General features: G+C 43.0%; 1 protein-coding gene across 2 annotated transcripts in view; it reads right to left on the bottom strand.

Annotated features, from left to right (window-relative positions):
* Positions 1-21419, bottom strand: part of TXN2 (thioredoxin 2) — a 170004-nt gene that overhangs the window by 114676 nt on the left and 33909 nt on the right. The window contains exons 1-2 of one of the 2 annotated variants that reach the window (XM_040406752.1): positions 18704-18726; positions 2868-3124 (exon numbers count right to left, since the gene is read on the bottom strand). In XM_040406752.1, coding sequence (XP_040262686.1) covers positions 2868-3124 — 257 coding nt within the window. In that variant the 5' untranslated portion in view covers positions 18704-18726. Of the gene's footprint in view, positions 1-2867; positions 3125-18703; positions 18727-21419 lie in introns of those variants that run through there. The other variant, XM_040406751.1, reaches the window with a different exon arrangement.

Below are 21419 nucleotides of genomic sequence, written 5' to 3' on the forward strand. Positions count from 1 at the left end.
ATCTGAATATTGCGGAGGGGCATGGGGGCCAATAATTCCTTGCCCCACCGCAGGCGTTCGCTCAGCAGCACAGGGGAGAAGGAAGCAGTCTCTCCCTCCCCCCTGTGCCGCTGCTGCCGCCAATAAGAAGAGAGAGGGATGGAGGAGGGGAGGGGCTGTGACCACTGCTCCACCAATGATGTTAACACTCACGCATTAATTCAAATACAGGAGGCTATGTGATTATGCATCCGGCACCCGACCTCTATGACAGGGCGCTACAATCCGAAGCAATTAACCACTCCGGTGTGGCACCTGAGGGGTTAACTGCCGCTGATCGCAGCTACCTGTGATAGAGGTCGGGTGCCGGCTATATAATTCTGCAGCCGACACCCGCCTCCTGTATTTGAATTAATGGGAGAGTTAACATCATTGGTGGCGCAGTGCGACCCCCCCCCCCCTCCTCCAAGTATTAAAGTCATTGGTGGCAGTGGCCACAGGGTCCCCTCCCCTCCTCCTCAGTGGCAGTTCCTTTCGGAGCCCCAGCAGTGTAATCCTGGGGCTCCGATCGGTTACCATGGCAGCCAGGACGCTACTGAAGCCCTGGTGGTAATCTCCCTGCTGCTGTGTGTACTATGCACAGGGCAGCAGGGAGTGTGTAAAGTCTAATTCACCCTGATAGAGCTCTATTAGGGTAAATAGGACAAGGGATTAAAAGATCCCAGGTTGTAGCCCTTAGGCCCCTTTCACACGGGCGAGTTTTCCGTGCGGGTGCAATGCGTGAAGTGAACGCATTGCACCCGCACTGAATCCGGACCCATTCATTTCTATGGGGGGGTGCACATGAGCGGTGATTTTCACGCATCACTTGTGGAGACCCGATCATTATTATTTTCCCTTCTAACATGGTTATAAGGGAAAATAATAGCATTCTGAATACAGAATGCATAGTACAATAGGGCTGGAGGGGTTAAAAAAAGATATATAAAAAATTAACTCCCCTTAATCCACTTCTCTTCCGTCTTCTTCATTGAGGAAAAGGACCTTTGATGACGTCACTACGCTCATCACATGGTCCGTCACATGATCCATCACCATGGTAAAAGATCATGTGATGGACCATGTGATGAGTGCAGTGACGTCTTTAAAAGGTCCTATTCCTAAAGAAGAAGACAGAAGAGATGCCGGCTGCGGGAAGAAGTGGATGAGGTGAGTTAAAAAAAAAATTTAACTCCTCCAGCCCTATTGTACTATGTATTCAGAATGCTATTATTTTCCCTTAGAACCATGTTATAAGGGAAAATAATACAATCTACACAACACCTAACCCAAACCTGAACTTCTGTGAAGAAGTCTGGGTTCGGGTCGGGGTACCACATTCAGTTTTTTATCACACGCGTGCAAAACACATTGCACCCGCGCGATAAAAACTGAACAACGGAACGCAATCGCAGCCGCAACGCATCCGGACTTTATCCGGACACGCTCGTGTGAAAGAGGCCTTAAGGCCCCTTTCACACGAGCGTGACGGATTAGGTCTGGATGCGTTCAGGGTGCGTTCAGTGAAACTTGCACCATTTTGCAAGTTCAGTCAGTTTTGTCTGCGATTGCGTTCAGTTTTTTCCGCGCGGGTGCAATGCGTTTTGATGCGTTTTTTACGCGCGTGATAAAAAAACTGAAGGTTTGCAAACAACATCTCTTAGCAACTATCAGTGAAAAACGCATTATATCCGCATTTGCTTGCGGATGCAATGCGTTTTTCCACTGAAGCCCCATTCACTTCTATGGGCCAGGGCTGCGTGAAAAACGCAGAATATAGAACATGCTGCGATTTTCACACAACGCAGAAGAGATGCGTGAAAAACAGCACTCATGTACACAGACGTATTGAAATGAATGGGTCAGGATTCAGTGCAGATGCAATGCGTTCACATCACGCATTGCACCTGCGCGGAAAACTCGCTCGTGTGAAAGGGGCCTAAGGGGGGGGGGGAAATAGTTATTAAATAAAAAGAAGTTAAAAAAAAAAAAAACACAAACACCAAAATATTAAGTATAAATCGCCCCCTTTCCCAATTTTACTTCTAAAATATATATAAATAAACATATTACATATCACCACTTCCGAAAAGTCCAAACTATTGAAAAATATCTCCTATACGGTAAACGTTGTAAAAAAAAAAATTATATATATATATTTATATATATTATTTTATATAATTATCAGCGTCACCTTGTCCCCCCCCCCAAAAAAATTGGTTAGGACTGTCCTATTACGGGCCGGACGTTCCATAAAATGCAAAATGGTGTTTGTTTGTTTTTTTGCGCGGTATCGAATATCGCAATACTTTTTTATTGTATCGAAACCAAATCAAAATTTTGGTAGCGTGACAACCCTAATATGTAGTGCTGGCCCATTACTGTGACCTGTGTCTTTATCTTCTCCAAGTTTATTTTTTTATTATAATTATATATATTTTAAATTTGGAGACTAAAAATGTATTTTGGCTCCAAAATTTTTCAGTTTAGGAGCCAATGGCTACTATTTTTTTTAGTCTGGAGCACTGCAACATACTGAAAAACTTACTTGAAATTTGTCTCTTGAACCAAGTAAAACATGAAAATAAGCATAAAACAGTGTTATGCTGCTACAAAAGACATCGGTGCAACCATAGATAGGCATGTGCTGCATATGATCGCTTTTTACACCAACTGGTGGGTACCTCATCAGTGAGATCCGCCTCACAGTTTGGCTCTACCAGGCTCTGCAACTAGAGTGCTACAGTATGTTGCAGACTGCTAAGTGGTCTAGTGATATATTATAAATGATATTGGTGGGAAAGACTCACGTTAAATTTCCCCAAAAATATATATATAGTTTAACTTACTGTGCATGGAAATCCACTATCACTGGTGTTTCACTCCCAACAACTCGATCCTGAAAGTCATCTTTATTCTGAATGTTGAAGGTCACTCTAAAAGACTGTGATGCATGAATTTTTCGAGCAGTGGTAAGGCCAGGTGTTGTTGAGATTGTAGACAGCAGACCATGTGTTTTTGGCCGCTGTGGAAAAAAGCTAAGGAAGGCTTGTATTGGTTTCTCAAATGAAGAAATAAATCTGCTCAACATCAACCGCTGTGCCATCTGGAAAGAAAAAAGGCAACAAGTAATACATCCACATTTTGGAGATTGCTTCTCTTTCTTTATTTTTAACTTCCCACAGTTACCATTTTTGACAAAATGTGGAAATCAACATGTATTTTAAGGTCATCTTAAAACATAGCAAACTGGTCTAGAAGTGTCGAATAGGGTTTTACAAAACCTCATTGATAAGTTATGGAAAAACCTCCATTAGGGTTGATTCTCACAAGTTTTTAATGGCATTTTCGTACAGTTACATTTATAGTGCCCTTTTTTGGAGTAAAAACACCAGCTCCAGGTGTTAGCTGAAAGTTTGTGTGAAATATGAGACACTGTACACAAGCATTTATTTAATACATTTTTTTGCTACTGGCATTCTTGCTAATTAGGTGACTGTTTTTTAAATACACAGCATGCTGTGCTATGATGTTTTAACATCTTATATCTATATGAAAAACTGGCAAATATTGATTCATTTAGAAAAAACTGCTGCTAAAAACTTTTAGGGCTCATGCACACGAACGTATTTTCTTTCAGTGTCCATTCAGTTTTTTTTGTGGACCATATACGGAACCATTCATTTCAACGGGTCCGCAAAAAAATTGGAAGTTACTCTGTGGGCATTTCGTTTCCGTATGTCCGTATTTCCATTCCGTCAAAAAAATAGAAGATGTCCTATTATTGTCCGCATTACGGACAAGGATAGTACTGTTCTTATCTATCAGTGGCCAGCTGTTCCGTTAAATAAAGAATGCACATGGACGTTAGGGATCGACCGATTATCGGTTTGGCCAATATTATCGGCCGATATTGAGGATTTTGAACGTTATCGGTATCGGCATCTATTTTGCCGATATACCGATAACGTATTGGGAACACAGAACGCGCTGCTCTCAGCGCTCTCTGTGTTCCCTCCGCAGCACAGGGGAGAAGGAAGCAGTGTCTCCCTCCCCCTGTGCTGCCACTGCCGCCAATGAGAGGAGAGAAGATAAGAGGAGGGGAGGGGCTGTGGCCACTGCGCCACCAATGAAGATAAGCCTTTCATTCATTCATATACAGGAGGCGGGAGCTGGCTGCAGAATCACATAGCCGACTCCCAACCTCTATGAGCGGTAGCTGCGATCTGCGGTAGTTAACTCCTCAGGTGCCGCGGATCGCAGCCACCGCTCATAGAGGTCGGGAGCCGGCTATGTGATTCTGCAGCCAGCTCCCGCCTCCTGTATATGAATTAATGAGAGACTTATCTTCATTGGTGGCGCAGTGCGCCCCCCCCAAGCCCCACAGTATTAATCATTGGTGGCGCAGTGCGCCCCCCACCCCCATCCCAATCGTAAAAACATTGGTGGCGCAGTGCGCCGCCCCCCACCCAGTATTACTCAATTACTCATTGGTGGCAGTGGCCACAGAATCCCCTCTCCCCTGCTCCTCCGATCGGAGCCCCAGCTGTGTAATCCTGGGGTTCCGATCGGTTACCATGGTAGCCAGGACGCTATTGAAGTCCTGGCTGCCATGGTAAGCTCCATGCTGCTGTGTGTACTATGCACAGAGCAGCAGGGACAGTGTAAGCTCCTATTCACCCTGATAGAGATCTATCAGGGGGAATAGGACAAGGGTTCTAGTCCCTAAGGGGGTTAAAAATTAGTAAAAAAAATAAAAAATAAAAATAAAAAAATATAAAGTATAAATGAAAAAGATTTAAAAAAAAAAATAAAATACACATTAACAATAAACATATTAATTTTCAGCAGATTTGTGTAGGAAATTTTTTTTTTTTCTCAAAAATGAAAATTCCCAGAATATCGGTATAAATTATCGGCTATCGGCCTGAAAGTTCACAAATTATCGGTATCGGCCCTAAAAAATCAATATCGGTCGATCCCTAATGGACGTCATCCGTATTTTTTGCTGACCACAAAATACATACAGTCGTCTGCATGAGCCCTTACTAGTAATTGTATTTCCCATAGCTTCCACAAAGGCTATCCCCCAACTCCCGAAGAAACAATGCAGAAGCCCCAAATAAAATAATTTCCTCCTCCTACCTACTTCAGTTAATGACAGAGAGGAGCAAGAGATGCACAATATATTATTTTATTTATAGAACAATACAATATTATCCCTTTCCAGACATGTGACGTAACAGTACGTCACGTTGGGTCTTTCATACAGCAGGCCCCTACAGCTAATGTCCCCGACTGGTGGTAATGTCGATTGCTGGAGCGGACATTCCGTCGACAGGTAGCAGGAGATCGGCGAGACTGGCAACATGTGGTTTGATCTGACATGTTATCTGTTTGGATCAATTGACGTCTGTGTTGTTTCTGGTGCTTGCCACACCTTCTTTCCCCAGGTGTGGCTATTAGGGTCATATAACCTTCTCTATTTAGAGTTGCTTCTCCCACAAGGCTGTGCAGTTTATAGCTTCTGTTGTTTGGACCTTTGCAGCAGTCTTCCTTGCCACCCACTCCTGTCATGGTGGACGGTAGTTTGGAATTTCAGATCGCCAAGACTCTTGAGTTCTCCGTAGATCTCTTCAGTATCTTGTTCACTGGAAGGGTTATGGACCAGAGGAGAGGATGTGGGTACCAGCATCTGACGCGAATGCCAGTCGTTTGGTGAAAGCTTTTCACAGGCCTCACCCGGCTAAGGTCGGTCCTGGGTGTCCAGAGGTCACCTGTAGAAGGGGGAGGGGGGGTACTGTCACGGACGTTCCCGCTAAAGGTGGCAGGAGATTGGAGAGACTAGCAACACGTGGTTTGATCTGACATGTTTTCCGTTTGGATCAAATGACGTCTGTGTTGTTTCTGGTGCTTGGTACATCTTTCCCCAGGTGTGGCTATTAGGGTCATTTAACCTTTTCTATTTATAGTTGCTTATCCCACAATGCTGTGCGGTTTATAGCTTCTGTTTGGACCTTTGGATAGATTGGAGTTCCTGGTGCTTCCATTGCTCCTTTGAAGTTAAGTCTTTCCTTTCCCTTTTGTATTTTGTTTGGGTTCTGGGTGTTGCATTTGCCAATTGTTTGTATTAGGCCTGAAGGAGACTCCTGTTCTTCCTTCCTTTTGAATACAATAGGAAGGGATGAAGCCCGTGAGAGGTAGAGACACTAACGGCGCAACTGGACGACCAGGTATTAGATATAAACTTTTCTTTATTCAAGGTAGACAACGCGTTTCGGAGCAAACAGTGCTCCTTTTTCAAGTCTAAAGAGACTCATGTGTGTAAACGAACATTTGAATTTTTTTTTTTATATAGAACATTAAAAGTAGCTGACATGATTAATATAAATAATATGTCAATATGTTAAAATAAAACAATTCATGATAGTTAATCATTGCTTATAATTGATAATGGAAAGAAAGACTGGAAATATACGGATATTAATGTGGATTAATATGAATAGAGAAATTAATATGAATAGTCTTGTCCGACAAGACTCTGACATGATGGCCTGTGAGGAGATGTTCTGCGGTTTTCAGGGACTCCCAAACCGCTTTTAGTTCCTTGTAGTTTGAGGAACTTAGGGCGTCTGTACTGGACCAACTGCCTTGAAAAAACTGATCCTCTAAGTGAGCACCCCAACCCCGGCTGCTTGCGTCCGTGGTTATTATCTTGAGAGGTATCATGTTCCAGGAAACCCCCCTTGACAGGTTCTCTGTTACCAACCAGAAAGAGAGGGAGTCTACTGCTCTGTCAGAGAACTGTCCTGGAGTTTAACGATTGGTGGTCTTTGTCCCAGGTAGAGAGGACCTCCCCCTGGAGAGTTCTTGAATGGAACTGGGCCCAAGGTACTGTCGTGATGCACGAGGTCATTAGGCCAAGGATCTGCATGGCCTCCCATAGTGTCCGCTTCTCCTTTAATCTGAAGGAGCTTATTCTTTCCCTTATGTTGATCTGCTTGTCCTGAGGAAGGAAAGAATGCGGAGCTACCGAATCTAAGAGAGTTCCCAGGAACTTCTTTTGTGTTGCCGGCTGTAAATCCGATTTCTCCTGGTTTATCTTCCATCCCAGATTTGTGTAAAGATAGAGTCCTTCCTTTGTGAAGCTCTAACTCATGTTCTGACTCCGCCACAAGAAGAAAGTCGTCTAGGTATGGGATTATAGTTACCTGCCTCTGTCTTAGATAGGCTACTATCTCTGCCACTACCTTTGTGAAGATACGCGGGGCCGACAAAATCCCAAATGGAAGGCACTGAAATTGGTAATGCAATATCTTCCCTCCTTTCTTGATCACAAATCTCAAGTACTGCTGAAACTGATGGTGAATGAGGATGTGGTAATGGGCATCCTTTAGATCCAGGGTGCACAGAAACACCCCTGGACCTATCAGTGGAGTAGATTTTACTGACTCCATCTTGAAATGTTAATGTGTTATCCATCTGTTTAAGAATTTTAGGTTGATGATGGTCCTTTTGGATCAGTCTGGTTTTGTTATGAAAAAAAGTTTTGAATAGTGACCCTTGAATTCCTCTGTAGGAGGGACCTGCACTATTGCCCCCAATTTCAATAGTTTTTTGGACATCCGCGTGAAGCTGATCCTCAAGTGAAGCCGATTGGAAATCTGTAGTCTGAAACAGCAGTGGAGGAGGAAGGCGAAACTCTATTCTGAACCCTTTCTGGATGGATTCCAGAATATACTGATTCTTGGTTATTTGAATCCAATTTTCCCAAAAGAACTGGGAGTCTGCCCCCTACTGGCCTGGCGTCATTGTCTCTCTGATTGGTATTGGGATTAAAGAGAAACCCTCTGCATCTTCCTCCTTTCGGGTAGCTCCACCTCCCCGTCTTCCCTTTACTCCTGGGAGTGTTTTGGAAACTGCTGGCCGGCTTACGAAAGGGCAAAGGTTTCTTGCTTTTCTCCTCCGGGAACCCTTTCTTTTTGTCCGCTGTCTTTTCCAGAATTTCATCTAATACCGACCCAAAGAGGTGGGAACCTTTAAAGGGCTTCTGTCACCCCACTAAACTCATATTTTTTTTTGTGTACTTATAATCCCTATCCTGCCATACATTATGTTATTAATAATTTTCGTTCAGTAGATTTATAAAAAAAAACTTACTTTTATGATATGCTAATTACCTTTCTACCAGCAAGTAGGGAGTCTACTTGCTGGTAGCAGCTGCAGAAAACCGCCCCCTCCTTCTGTTGATTGACAGGGCCAGCCGCGATCTCCTACTCCGGGCGGCCCTGTCAGCATTTCAAAAATCGCGCGCCTGTGTTGATTCGGCGCAGGCGCTCTGAGATAAGGAGGCTCGCCTCCTCAACACTCCCTCAGTGCGCCTGCGCTGATGAAGGCTTCTCTTTCGGTGACGTCATCGGCGCAGGCGCACTGAGGGAGTGCTGAGGAGGCGAGCCTCCTTATCTCAGAGCGCCTGCGCCGAATCAACACAGGCGCGCGATTTTTGAAATGCTGACAGGACCGCCCGGAGGAGGAGATCGCGGCTGGCCCTGTCAATCAACAGAAGGAGGGGGTGGTTTAAGTAGACTCCCTACTTGCTGGTAGAAAGGTAATTAGCATATCATAAAAGTAAGTTTTTTGCTAAATCTACTGAACGAAAATTATTAATAACATAATGTATGGCAATATGGCAGGATAGGGATTATAAGTATACAAAAAAAAAAAATATGGAGTTTAGTGGGACAGAAGCCCTTTAAGGGGTATAGCACAGAGCTTATTTTTAGAGGCTGTATCTCCTGACCAGGATTTTAGCCACAATGCTCTCCTAGCTGTATTGGTTAAGGAATCTGCTTTTGCTGCAAATCTTATGGACTCTGCAGAGGCGTCTGCCATAAAAGATGCGGCCATTTTAAATAGAGGTAGCGAACCCAGGTTCTCTTCCCTAGAGGTGTCTTGTTTAAGATGCTCCTAGTATTGATAGTGTTGGCTGATACCTCCCACGCTCTTTTGAGTAATCCGTCAATCTTTCTATCAATTGGGTCTTTTAATTGGGCCGAATCTTCAAATGGTAGTGTGGTTCTCCTAACCACTTTTGTTACCTGGATATCCACCTTAGGGACCACATCCCACAGCTTTGTATCCTCAGGGTTGAACAATAACCTGTTTTTAAATTCATGAGGTATATATAACTTCTTATCAGCATTAGCCCACTCGTCGATCACTAAGTCCCTTAAGTTTTCGTTTACCGGGAACAACTTCTTTTTCTTTGCTTTTAACCTGCCGAACATTTCATCCTGCACTGAGCGAGTCTGCTCTTCCTCCTCAATATCCATTATCTGCCTTACAGCCGACAGAAGGGGATCTAAATCTTATTGTGAAAAAAGATATCTCTTCTGATCATCAGCAATATATGACGAACCCTGATCTTCATCCATCTCTTCTGAAAGGTATAATCCCTCTTCTTCAGACTCTGACTCCCTTAGTACTCTGGGTCTTTTTGAGGGAGGGGAACCAGTGCACGGTTTCTGAACCATACTGGAACTGGCCGCCTGGATCTCCTCTTTCACAATCACTCTTAAGTCCGACAGGAGGGATGATTGCTCCTCTCTGAGAATCTTCGCCAGACAGTCACTACATAACGCTTTTTTATATGACTCTGGCAATTTCTTTAAACATAAAGCACATCTTCTGGCTTTCTTTTTTGGTTCTCCCAGGGATTTAACTGTAGAGTCTCTCTCTCCCTACATAGGAAGAGAGAGAGTCTGTTAGCTGAAATGCACTGCATAAAAAAGGGATATATGAGCCACCTACAGGCACTTACATGACCCAGGACAGGGATGTCTAAGCTGGTGTCCTGCATAGCTGACATCTGGACCTCCATGCCTCACCCAGACAAAATTGACCTCTCAATTTATGTCGTACCTGGTCCATCCTGTTGCTGCGCGGCTCCGCCTCCTCACTTCTTGGGGGGACTCATTCAAACAAAGAGTCAACCCCCTCTGCATGCCAAGGCCGAACCGGGTTTAGTGTTACCTGGGCGCCGCCATCTTCTTCCGCCCATGTGACCTCGACTTCCGGTCACATGATCTGCACGCCGAGCAGGAGGAGCGCAGTTGCCGCAGCCGATCCCAGAGCTCCCAATCGGAAGAATCGGCCTCGGCTTCCCACAATACTGCGGCCAAAGAGGTACAGGGGAAAAAAAGGTATCGGGGTCAGCTAGGGGACCTCTACCCCGAGAGGTGCTAGCGTTAGGCCTCCATAATCTGAAGAGGAGAGGCAGAACCCCCCCGACCAGATTCGGCCCCAAATCCTTCCCATTCCCAGAGCAGGGAACGACTTCTCTCTGCTCCTATCCCTGTAGGGACAGGAAGAACACTGGAGAGTGGGAGGGGAGGGTGCCTTTTAATCTCTCTCGCTTCCTGTCCCTACAGAGACCAATAGGACAACCTCCATGGGTGCTGTCATGGAGGGACATCCTGGAAAGGTAGGCAGACAATGTCATAGAGCAGCAGGAAATGCTTGCAGAATGCTTGGGTGTATAGGGAGAGGCATTACGAGTAGAAAGAGGGAGGTACTCATGCCGCTCTACAAAGCACTAGTGAGGAATAAAGGGTTAAAGGTAAGATAAGCAATGTGATACTTATTGTAATGTACTGGATAGGTCAAGAATTCCCATGTAGAGGGTATTTAAGTGAGAGGGGAATGGATACCCTAACACACCTATTTATGTACTTGTTTTAATTACTCTCTGTCTGATGCTTGATGTTTTTATTATGTTAGTGTAAAATGTATTGCTATTTTTCTTTTTTTGTAATTTACTAATAAAAAAAATAAAAATAAAAAAAAAGAGTAATGAGGGGGGAGTCGCAGAGAGCGACGAGGAGAAAGCAAAGCTGTTAAATATTTTTTTCTCCAATGTATTCACTGAGGAAAATAAACTGTCAGATGACATGCAGAATGTAAAAATAAATTCCCCATTAAAAGTGTCCTGTCTGACCCAGGAAGAAGTACAACAGCGACTTAAAAAGATTAAAATAGACAAAATCGCCAGGACCGGATGGTATACACCCCCGTATCCTAGGGGGATTAAGTAATGTCATAGCGAGACCCTTGTTTCTGATATTTGCGGACTCTATACTGACAGGGAATGTCCCACAGGATTGGCGCATGGCAAATGTGGTGCCAATATTCAAAAAGGGTCCAAAAACAGAGCCTGGAAACTATAAGTTTAACATTTGTTGTGGGTAAACTGTTTGAAGGTTTTGTAAGAGATGCTATCTTAGAGCATCTCAACGGAAAAAAAGCAAATAACGCCATATCAGCATGGCTTCATGAGGGATCTGTCATGCTAATTTAATCAGTTTCTATGAGGAGGTAAGTTCTCGACTTGACAGCGGCGAATCAATGGACGTCGTATATCTGGACTTCCCCAAAGCATTTGACACTGTACCACATAAAAGGTTAGTATATAGAATGAGAATGCTCGGACTGGGAGAAAACGTCTGTAAGTGGGTAAGTAACTGGCTCAATGATAGAAAACAGAGGGTGGTTATTAACGGTACACACTCAGATTGGGTCACAGTCACTAATGGAGAACCTCAGGGGTCAGTATTGGGCCCTATTCTCTTCAATATATTTATTAATGATCTTGTAGAAGGCTTGCATAGTAAATTATCAATTTTCGCAGAAGACACAACTGTGTAAAGTAATTAACACTGAAGAGGACAGTATACTACTACAGAGGGATCTGGATAGATTGGAGGCTTGGGCAGATAAGTGGCAGATAAGGTTTAACACTGACAAATGTAAGATTATGCACATGGGAAGGAATAATGCAAGTCACTTGTACATACTAAGTGGTAAAACACTTTAATAAACTTTAGAAAAAAGACGACTGAGGGGAGATCTAATTACCATGTATAAATATATCAGGGGTCAGTACAGAGATCTATCCCATCATCTATTTATCCCCAGGACTGTGACGAGGGGACATCCTCTGCGTCTGGAGGAAAGAAGGTTTGTACACAAACATAGAAGAGGATTCTTTACGGTAAGAGCAGTGAGACTATGGAACTCTCTGCCTGAGGAGGTGGTGATGGTGAGCACAATAAAGGAATTCAAGAGGGGCCTGGATGTATTTCTGGAGCGTAAAAATATTACAGGCTATAGCTACTAGAGAGGGGTCGTTGATCCAGGGAGTTATTCCGATTGCCTGATTGGAGTCGGGAAGGAATTTTCCCCCTAAAGTGGGGAAAATTGGCATCTACCTCAGTTTTTTTTTTTGCCTTCCTCTGGATCAACTTGCAGAATGACAGGCCGAACTGGATGGACAAATGTCTTTTTTTCGCCCTTATGTACTATGTTACTACTATGTTACGAAATTAATAATAAACATTTTTAAAAATAAAAGATTTTTTTTTCAATACTGGTGGTATATTATATACATCCCATTAGCCTCATTTCTGTCATTCATACCCCCCACCTGAAAACTGCCCTACCCCCACATTACATTATATCCATCACTGGCTAAAACCAAAACAAGCATCAATAAAAAGCTGACATATATTAGATATCAAACACTCTTATTACTGGACTAAAACACTGATTATTCAATTAATTTATGACTATCAATTTTAATTCTATTTTATTAGTTCATTCTTGGTTTTAACAGCAGGCCACTGTTTTCCCCTTTATATTTGTGTGTTTAGGCATACAATAGACGATTTTTTATCCAATTGCCTCTATATAATAAATTTTTAGCCGTAAACTGATGGTTTTGTGTGTATGTATATATATATATATATATATATATATATATATATATATATATAAATGGAAAGTTTAGCAGCTCTCACCTGCCCCTCCTTCACCTGTGAGCACGGAAAACCCGAGTCAGGCCCGAGTAGCACAAATGCAAAAAGGGTTCAAAGAATCCAGCTTCACTTCGATAAAGGAATCTTTTATTTTGCTTGCGGTAAAATCTCATCCATTAGTTACAAAAACAGTCTTGTCTACGCGTTTCGGGCTACCAGAGACAATTCCAGCCCTTCCTCATGACACAGTAAGACATTAAAAGTGGCACCTTTTAAAGGGAATACCGCACCTCTTCACTAATTGTGTTCACATGACTGCAAGTGCCCCGCCTTTAGACAACTCTTCTCATGAAAAAAAAAAGAAAAAAAAAACATATATAACATAGTAAAGAAAACTATGCACAAAACACACAAGGTATATGCTGGATAGAAAATTACTAGGATATAATAAAAAAAGAATATGGTGGTACAGGGCATAGAAAAAGTTTTCTTGCCCAAACGTGGGAGAGACCATAGAAGAAAATTATTATAGGGAACCTTTCACCTGGATTTTGTGTATAGAGCTGAGGGCATGGGTTGCTAGATGGCCGCTAGCACATCCGCAATATCCAGTCCCCATAGCTCTGTGTGCTTTTATTGTATAATAAAACCGATTTGATACATATGCAAATTAACCAGAGATGACTCCTGTCCCTGAGATGAGTCACGTACAGGACTCATCTCAGGTTAATTTGCATATGTATCAAATCGGTTTTATTACACAATAAAAGCACACAGAGCTATGAGGACTGGGTATTGCGGATGTGCTAGCGGGCATCTACCAACCCATGTCCTCAGCTCTATACCCAAAATCCCGGTGACAGGTTCCCTTTAAATAGAGAGTCCTTCTGGATTTTTCCATTAAATACGCGCCAACCAGATGGTCTGAATAAACGTCTAGCATATACCGTACCTTATGTGTGTTTTTTGCATAGTTTTCTTTACTAGGTTATATACGGGTTTTTTCTTTTTATTTTCATGAGAAGAGTTGTCTAAAGGCGTGGCGCCTTTTTGAGGGCACTTGCAGTCATGTGAACACAATTAGTGAAAACAGGTGCGGTATTCCCTTTTAATGTCTTACTGTGTCATGAGGAAGGGCTGGAACTGACTCTGGTAGCCCGAAACGCATAGACAAGACCGTTTTTGTAACTAATGGATGAGATTTTACCGCAAGCAAAATAAAAGATTTCTTTATCGAAGTGAAGCTGGATTCTTTGAACCCTTTTTGTATATATCTCTCTATCTATATATATCTATATCCAACTCTCTATTCATATTAACCACCTCAGTCCCTATAGCTTAAACACCCTTAAAGACCAGGCCACTTTTTACACTTCTGACCTACCCTACTTTCACCGTTTATTGCTCGGTCATGCAACTTACCACCCAAATGAATTTTACCTCCTTTTCTTCTCACTAATAGAGCTTTCATTTGGTGGTATTTCATTGCTGCTGGCATTTTTACTTTTTTTTGTTATTAATCAAAATTTAACTATTTTTTTGCAAAAAATGACATTTTTCACTTTCAGTTGTAAAATTTTGCAAAAAAAAAACGACATCCATATATAAATTTTGCTCTAAATTTATTGTTCTACATGTCTTTGATAAAAAAAAAAAATGGTTTGGGTAAAAGTTATAGCGTTTACAAATCCGAAAGGTGCTCTTTGGAATGTGGGCCCCTTTGCCCACCTAGGCTGCAAAAAAGTGTCACACATGTGGTATCGCCGTATTCAGGAGAAGTTGGGCAATGTGTTTTGGGGTGTCTTTTTACATATACTCATGCTGGGTGAGAGAAATATCTCGGCAAAAGACAACTTTTCCCATTTTTTTATACAAAGTTGGCATTTGACCAAGATATTTATCTAACCCAGCATGGGTATATGTAAAATGACACCCCGAAACACATTGCCCAACTTCTCCTGAGTACGGCGATACCAGATGTGTGACACTTTTTTGCAGCCTAGATGCGCAAAGGGGCCCACATTCCTTTTATGAGGGCATTTTTAGACATTTGGATCCCAGAATTCTTCTCACGCTTTAGGGCCCCTAAAATGCCAGGGCAGTATAAATACCCCACATGTGACCCCATTTTGGAAAGAAGACACCCCAAAGGTATTCAATGAGGGGCATGGCGAGTTCATAGAAATTTTTTTTTGGCACAAGTTAGCGGAAATTGATTTTATTTTTTTTTTTCTCACAAAGTCTCCCTTTCCGCTAACTTGGGACAAAAATTTCAATCCTTCATGGACTCAATATGCCCCTCACGGAATACCTGGGGGTGTCTTCTTTCCGAAATGGGGTCACATGTGGGGTATTTATACTGCCCTGGCATTCTAGGGGCCCTAAAGCGTGAGAAGAAGTCTGGAATATAAATGTCTAAAAATTTTTATGCATTTGGATTCCGTGAGGGGTATGGTGAGTTCATGTGAGATTTAATTTTTTGACACAAGTTAGTGGAATATGAGACTTTGTAAGAAAAAAATAATAATTTCCGCTAACTTGGGCCAAAAAAAATGTCTGAATGGAGCCTTACAGAGGGGGTGATCAATGACAGGGGGGTGATCAATGACAGGGGGGTGGATCAGGGAGTCTATATGGGGTGATCACCCCCCTGTCATTGATCACCCCCCTATAAGGCTCTATTCAGATGTCCGTATGTGTTTTGCGGATCCGATCCATGTATCCGTGGATCCGTATAAATCATACGGACATCTGAATGCAGCCTTATAGGGGGGGTGATCAATGACGGGGGGGGTGATCAATGACAGGGGGGTGATCAGGGAGTCTATATGGGGTGTCACCCCCCCTGGAAGGCTCCAGGGAGACGCCTGTATGTGTTTTGCGGATCCGATCCATCTATCAGTGGATCCGTAAAAATCATGCGGACGTCTGAATGGAGCTTTACAGGGGGGTGATCAATGACAGGGGGGTAATCAATGACAGGGGGGTGATCAGGGAGTCTATATGGGGTGATCACCACAGTCATTGATCACGCCCCTGTAAGGCTCCATTCAGACGTCCGTATGCGTTTGCGGATCCGATCCATCTATCAGTGGATCCGTAAAAATCATGCGGACGTATGAATGGAGCTTTACAGGGGGGTGATCAATGACAGGGGGGCAATCAATGACAGGGGGGTGATCAGGGAGTCTATATGGGGTGATCAGGGGTGAATAAGGGGTTAATAAGTGACAGGGGGGGGGGGGTGTAGTGTAGTGTGGTGCTTGGTGCTACATATTGCTGAGCTATCTGTGTCCTCTGGTGGTCGATCCAAAGGGACCACCAGAGGACCAGGTAGCAGGTATATTAGACGCTGTTATCAAAACAGCGTCTAATATACCTGTTAGGGGTTAAAAAAAATAAATCACATCTCCAGCCTGCCAGCGAACGATCGCCGCTGGCAGGCTGGAGATCCACTCGCTTACGTTCCGATCCTGTGTTCACAGGAAATCTCGCGTCTCGCGAGAGGACGCACCGGCGCGTCCACCCAGAAGAGCAGGGCCGCCGCAAAGACGCAATCCTGCGTACGGCGGTCCTGAGGAGGTTAAATTTCTCTATTCATATTAATCCCCATTAACATCCGTATATTTCCAGTATTTCTTTCCATTATCAATTATAAGCAATGATTAAGCACTTTCCATCTGGGCCATTTGCCCCCTTCCTGACCAGGCCAAATTTTGCAAAACTGACATATCTCACTTTATGTGGTAATAACTTTGGAACGCCTTTATTTATCCAAGTCATTCAGAGATTGTTTTCTCGTGACACATTGTACTTCATGATAATCATAAATTTGAGTCAAAATATTTCACCTTTATTTATGAAAAAATCCCAAATTTACCCAAAATTTAAAAAATTCCGCAATTTTCTAAATTTCAATTTCTCTGCTTTTTAAAACAGAAAGTGATACCTCATAAAATATTTATTATTTAACATTCCCCATATGTCTACTTTATGTTGGCATCATTTTGGAAATGTCATTTAATTTTTTTAGAACGTTAGAAGGCTTAGAAGTTTAGAAGCAATTCTTCAAATTTATAAGAAAATTGCCAAAACCCACTTTATAAGGACCAGTTCAGGTCTGAAGTCACTTTGTGTGGCCTACATAGTGGATACCCCCATTAATGACCCCATTGTAGAAACTACACCCCTCAAGGTATTCAAAACCGATTTTACAAACTTTGTTAACCCTTTAGGCGTTCCACAAGAATTAAAGGAAAAATGGAGATCAAATTTTTAAATTTCACTTTTTTGGCAGATTTTCCATTTTAATCAATTTTTTTCTTTAACACATCGATGGTTAACAGCCAAACAAAACTCAATATTTATTACCCAGATTCTGCGGTTTACAGAAACACCCCACATGTGGTCATAAACTGCTGTATGGGCACACAGCAGGGCGCAAGAAGAAAAGGAACTCCACATGGTTTTTAGATGCCATGTCCCATTTGAAGCCCCTGATGCACCCTTACAGTAGAAACTCCAAGAAGTGACCCCATTTTGGAAACTAGGGGATAAGGTGCCAGTTTTATTAGTACTATTTTTGGGTACATATGATTTTTTGATCATTTATTATAACACTTTATGGGGCAAGGTAAATTTTTACAGCGTTCACCTGAGGGGTTCAGTCAAGTGACATTTTTATAGAGCAGATCGTTACGGTCGTGGCGATACCTAATATGTATACTTTTTCTCATTTATTAAAGTTTTACACAATAATAGCATTTTTGAAACCAAAAAAATGATGTTTTAGTGTCTCCATGTTCTAAGAGCTATAGTTTTTTTATTTTTTGAGAGATTTTCTTATGTAGGGGCTCATTTTTTGCGGGATGAGGTGACGGTTTTATTGGTACTATTTTGTCGGACATACGCGTTTTTGATCACTTGGTGTTGCACTTTTTGTGATGCAAGGTGACAAAAATTGCTTGTTTTGACACAGTTTTTTTTTTTTTTTTTTTACGGTGTTCATCCGAGGGGTTAGGTCTATTTTTAATTTTTTTTTTTTTTCATTCCTTACTTGGGGACTTTTTTTATTTTTTACATGTGAAACTTTTTTTTATTTTTTTATTTTCAACCTTTTATTTTTTTTATTTTACACTTTTCGTCCCCCATAAGGTCATACAAGACCTCTGGGGGACATTTACTTCACTTTTTTTTTTCACTGTTGATTTCTCCTGTAACTGGGGCTGACATAGTAGCCCCAGTTACAGACCAAATACACCCCTATAGAGGCTGTACAGCATAATTCTGCGCTGTACAGCCTCACAGCAGGGCTGATCAAGGTCTCTGAGAGACCTCACACAGCCCCAGCACACTTCGGTCACATGACCGCCGGGCCGGAACAGGAAGCGCACAGCGCTTCCTTCTCTGCAGACACAGCGCTCGGTGAGCGCTGTGTCTGCAGCGATCTAGAAGGCAGGGACACCTGGGCACTGTCCCTGCCTTGTCTTAGGGTTGCCCTGCTGTCACTGACAGCGGGCAACCCGATCAGCAGCTGCACGATTAGCGTGCAGCTGCTATTTCTGAAAGGACGTTTTAGAACGTGCTTTCAGAAATAGACGTCCACCCATAGGACGTTTATATCCTATGGGCGGACGTGAAGCGGTTAACTATCATGAATTGTTTTATTTTACCCATGACCATGCATCATGTCGTGTGAACTATTTTAAATTTTTTATATTAATCATGTCAGCTACTTTTAATGTTCTATATTTACATTTTTTTCAAATGTTCGTTTGCACACATGAGCCTCTTTAGACTTGAAAAAGGAGCACTGTTTGTTCCGAAACGCGTTGTCTACCTTGACTAAAGAAACGTTTATATCTAATACTTACCTAGTCATCCAGTTACGCCGTTAGTGTCTCTACCAAGGGTGCAGACCCTCTCACTGGCACCATCCCTTCCTATTGTATTGTTCACCTCACAAGGGCTGGCAACCCCTTCAAGTGAGGACCAGACGACACTGGCAGCACCGGCCTCCCACCATCACCGACGTACACTAGTGTTGTGCCTACGATAGCACAATCACACAAAGTGAGCCTAAAATTCTCCAAACGACCCTCTCCATCACGTACATACTACCCTATGAGTGCCTTTCCCCCTCTTCTTGCTCTTCTCCCCTTCCTTTTGAAGGAACAGGTAGTCTCGTCCCTCCCATTAGTACCAGGGTCCTATAGGGCTAGATAGGACTCTAGTTATTCTTGCATATGAACTCACCTACCTTTGGGGTCTGTTCATACTGGTAGTCAGTCAGAATTTTGGTTAGGGTTTTCACTAGGAGGTGTCCATTTTCTTTCCCTAGTTCTCAGGCCCGATTCCCTTCCCTCCTATGCTCGGTGTGTTGTTTCCCTCCCACACCGAAGCGCGACAATTGCGGATATTTAGCCTGACCACAGCATATGAGAGCCTGTATTACCAGAAGCATGCACTTCCAGTAATGCTCTGGCTCACCCGTGTGGCGATCAGAGGAGCCGGAGCTTGAATGCGGCATCCTCGCTCATAGATAATGACAGGAGGCTGCTGCATAGTGTTTCCTATGGTGCCCTTATCTGTAGCAGGGCCCCATAGGAAATAAGTAAAATCATCATAGACTCCAATACTAATGTATTGAGTCTATGTGAATATCAATCTAATGATTGCTTGCCATAGTTCCCTATGGGAACTATAATAAAGTTTTTAAAATAATAAAAAAATAAAAAACAAAATATAAAAATTCTAAAAATCAACCCCATTTCTCCAAAAGGAGAATAAAAAATTCAAAAATACACATCACGGGTATCGCCACGTGCGAAAACGCCCATACTATCAAAATATAAAAAGGTATTTATCTCATGTGGAAAATGGTGAAACGAAAAAAAGCATCTGTCACAAAGGCCTCATGCACACGATCGTTCCGTTTTTTGCGGTCTGCAAATTGCGGATCCGCAAAACATGGAAGACGCCTGTGTGCCTTCCGCAATTTGCGGAACAGAACAGGCGGCTCATTGTAGAAATGCCTATTCTTGTCCGCAAAACGGACAAGAATAGGACAGGTTATATTTTTTTTGCGGGGCCACAGAGTGCTGTCCGCATCTTTTGCGGCCCCATTGAAGTGAATGGGTCCGCACTTGAGCCGCAAAAACTGTGGCTCGGATGCGGACCAGAACAACGGCGTGTGCATGCGGCCAAAGGGTTAACTTTTTCGAACTGTGTGACTGGTACTTTCACTTTGTGCTGGTAATCTAATAAACCTTCTCTCTAAACTACTAAGAAGTCATAGACACATATTTAAGCCACATTCCTATCAGTAAGATAAGAACAGCAGAGACTGAGCAGCTAATTACTAATTAAAGACTTTAGAAGCCGTGATCAACTGAGGACACACAGCGCACGGCGTCATAGCAACCAATGACGCCGTGCGCTCCTGCACTAAGCAGGATGCCAATCCGGTATCCTCAGTTGATCACGGCTTCTAAAGTCTTTAATTAGTAATTAGCTGCTCAGTCTCTGCTGTTCTTATCTTACTGATAGGAATGTGGCTTAAATATGTGTCTATGACTTCTTAGTAGTTTAGAGAGAAGGTTTATTAGATTACCAGCACAAAGTGAAAGTACCAGTCACACAGTTCGAAAAAGTTAACCCTTTGGCCGCATGCACACGCCGTTGTTCTGGTCCGCATCCGAGCCACAGTTTTTGCGGCTCAGGTGCAGACCCATTCACTTCAATGGGGCCGCAAAAGATGCCAATCCGGTATCTCAAGGACCATGTTTCACGAACGTGTGAATGAAGCCTAATTGATTTCAATACACTAAGCCTCGCTGAAGAGGCTGAGGGCATTTATACTGCAATTCTTATTTTGACCACTAGGTGGCAGGCAAACAAAAAAAAATTGCAATCGGGTTCCCAGAGACGCGGACAAGGCAGGAAAAGAAATTTTAAGGGTTTCAAGCCTTCTAACAGAAGATATCAGTCTTTATTTGTACATGAATATGTAATCCAAGATGGCGTCAACTCGATCTCAGATGCTACCTCCAGCTCCGGCAGCCAATCTTCCATAGCCCAATACAGAGAAGCGGCATTGAATACTCCTACAGAAGTAAGAGAATCGACTTCCCAGCAACCTCCCAATCCCCCTGTGAAAACGAGACCCCCAGGGAGAATCATAGAAGAATCGCCAGCATGCATGGCTGGGAAAACACAGAATGCTGTACACAAGATGGCGGGCGTCTCTCCCTAACAGCGCGCCTAAGATGGCGGCGGCTCCAGTACACACAGCTCACCGCCCAGCCTCAACAGCTCACAACATGCTACCAAGCAGAGGAGAACAACCAAGGCTCTGAAGACCAAGAGTGTAACACATCACCAACTAGTCCTCTGAAACAGAAAAACCAAGCCATCACATGAATCTAAAGAGGAAACAGTGAGTACAGATCATATACCCCATAACTCACTAGATCGTTTTGCTGACTTTCAAGCAACAGACAAAACTGTCTGCACACCTTATAAAATACATGCTGCTTGCACTACGCAACCCTATACATGCAGACTTTAACCACTTGCCGCACACGCAAC

Source organism: Bufo bufo, chromosome 9 (genome assembly GCF_905171765.1).
Source record: "Bufo bufo chromosome 9, aBufBuf1.1, whole genome shotgun sequence".
NCBI lineage: Eukaryota > Metazoa > Chordata > Amphibia > Anura > Bufonidae > Bufo > Bufo bufo.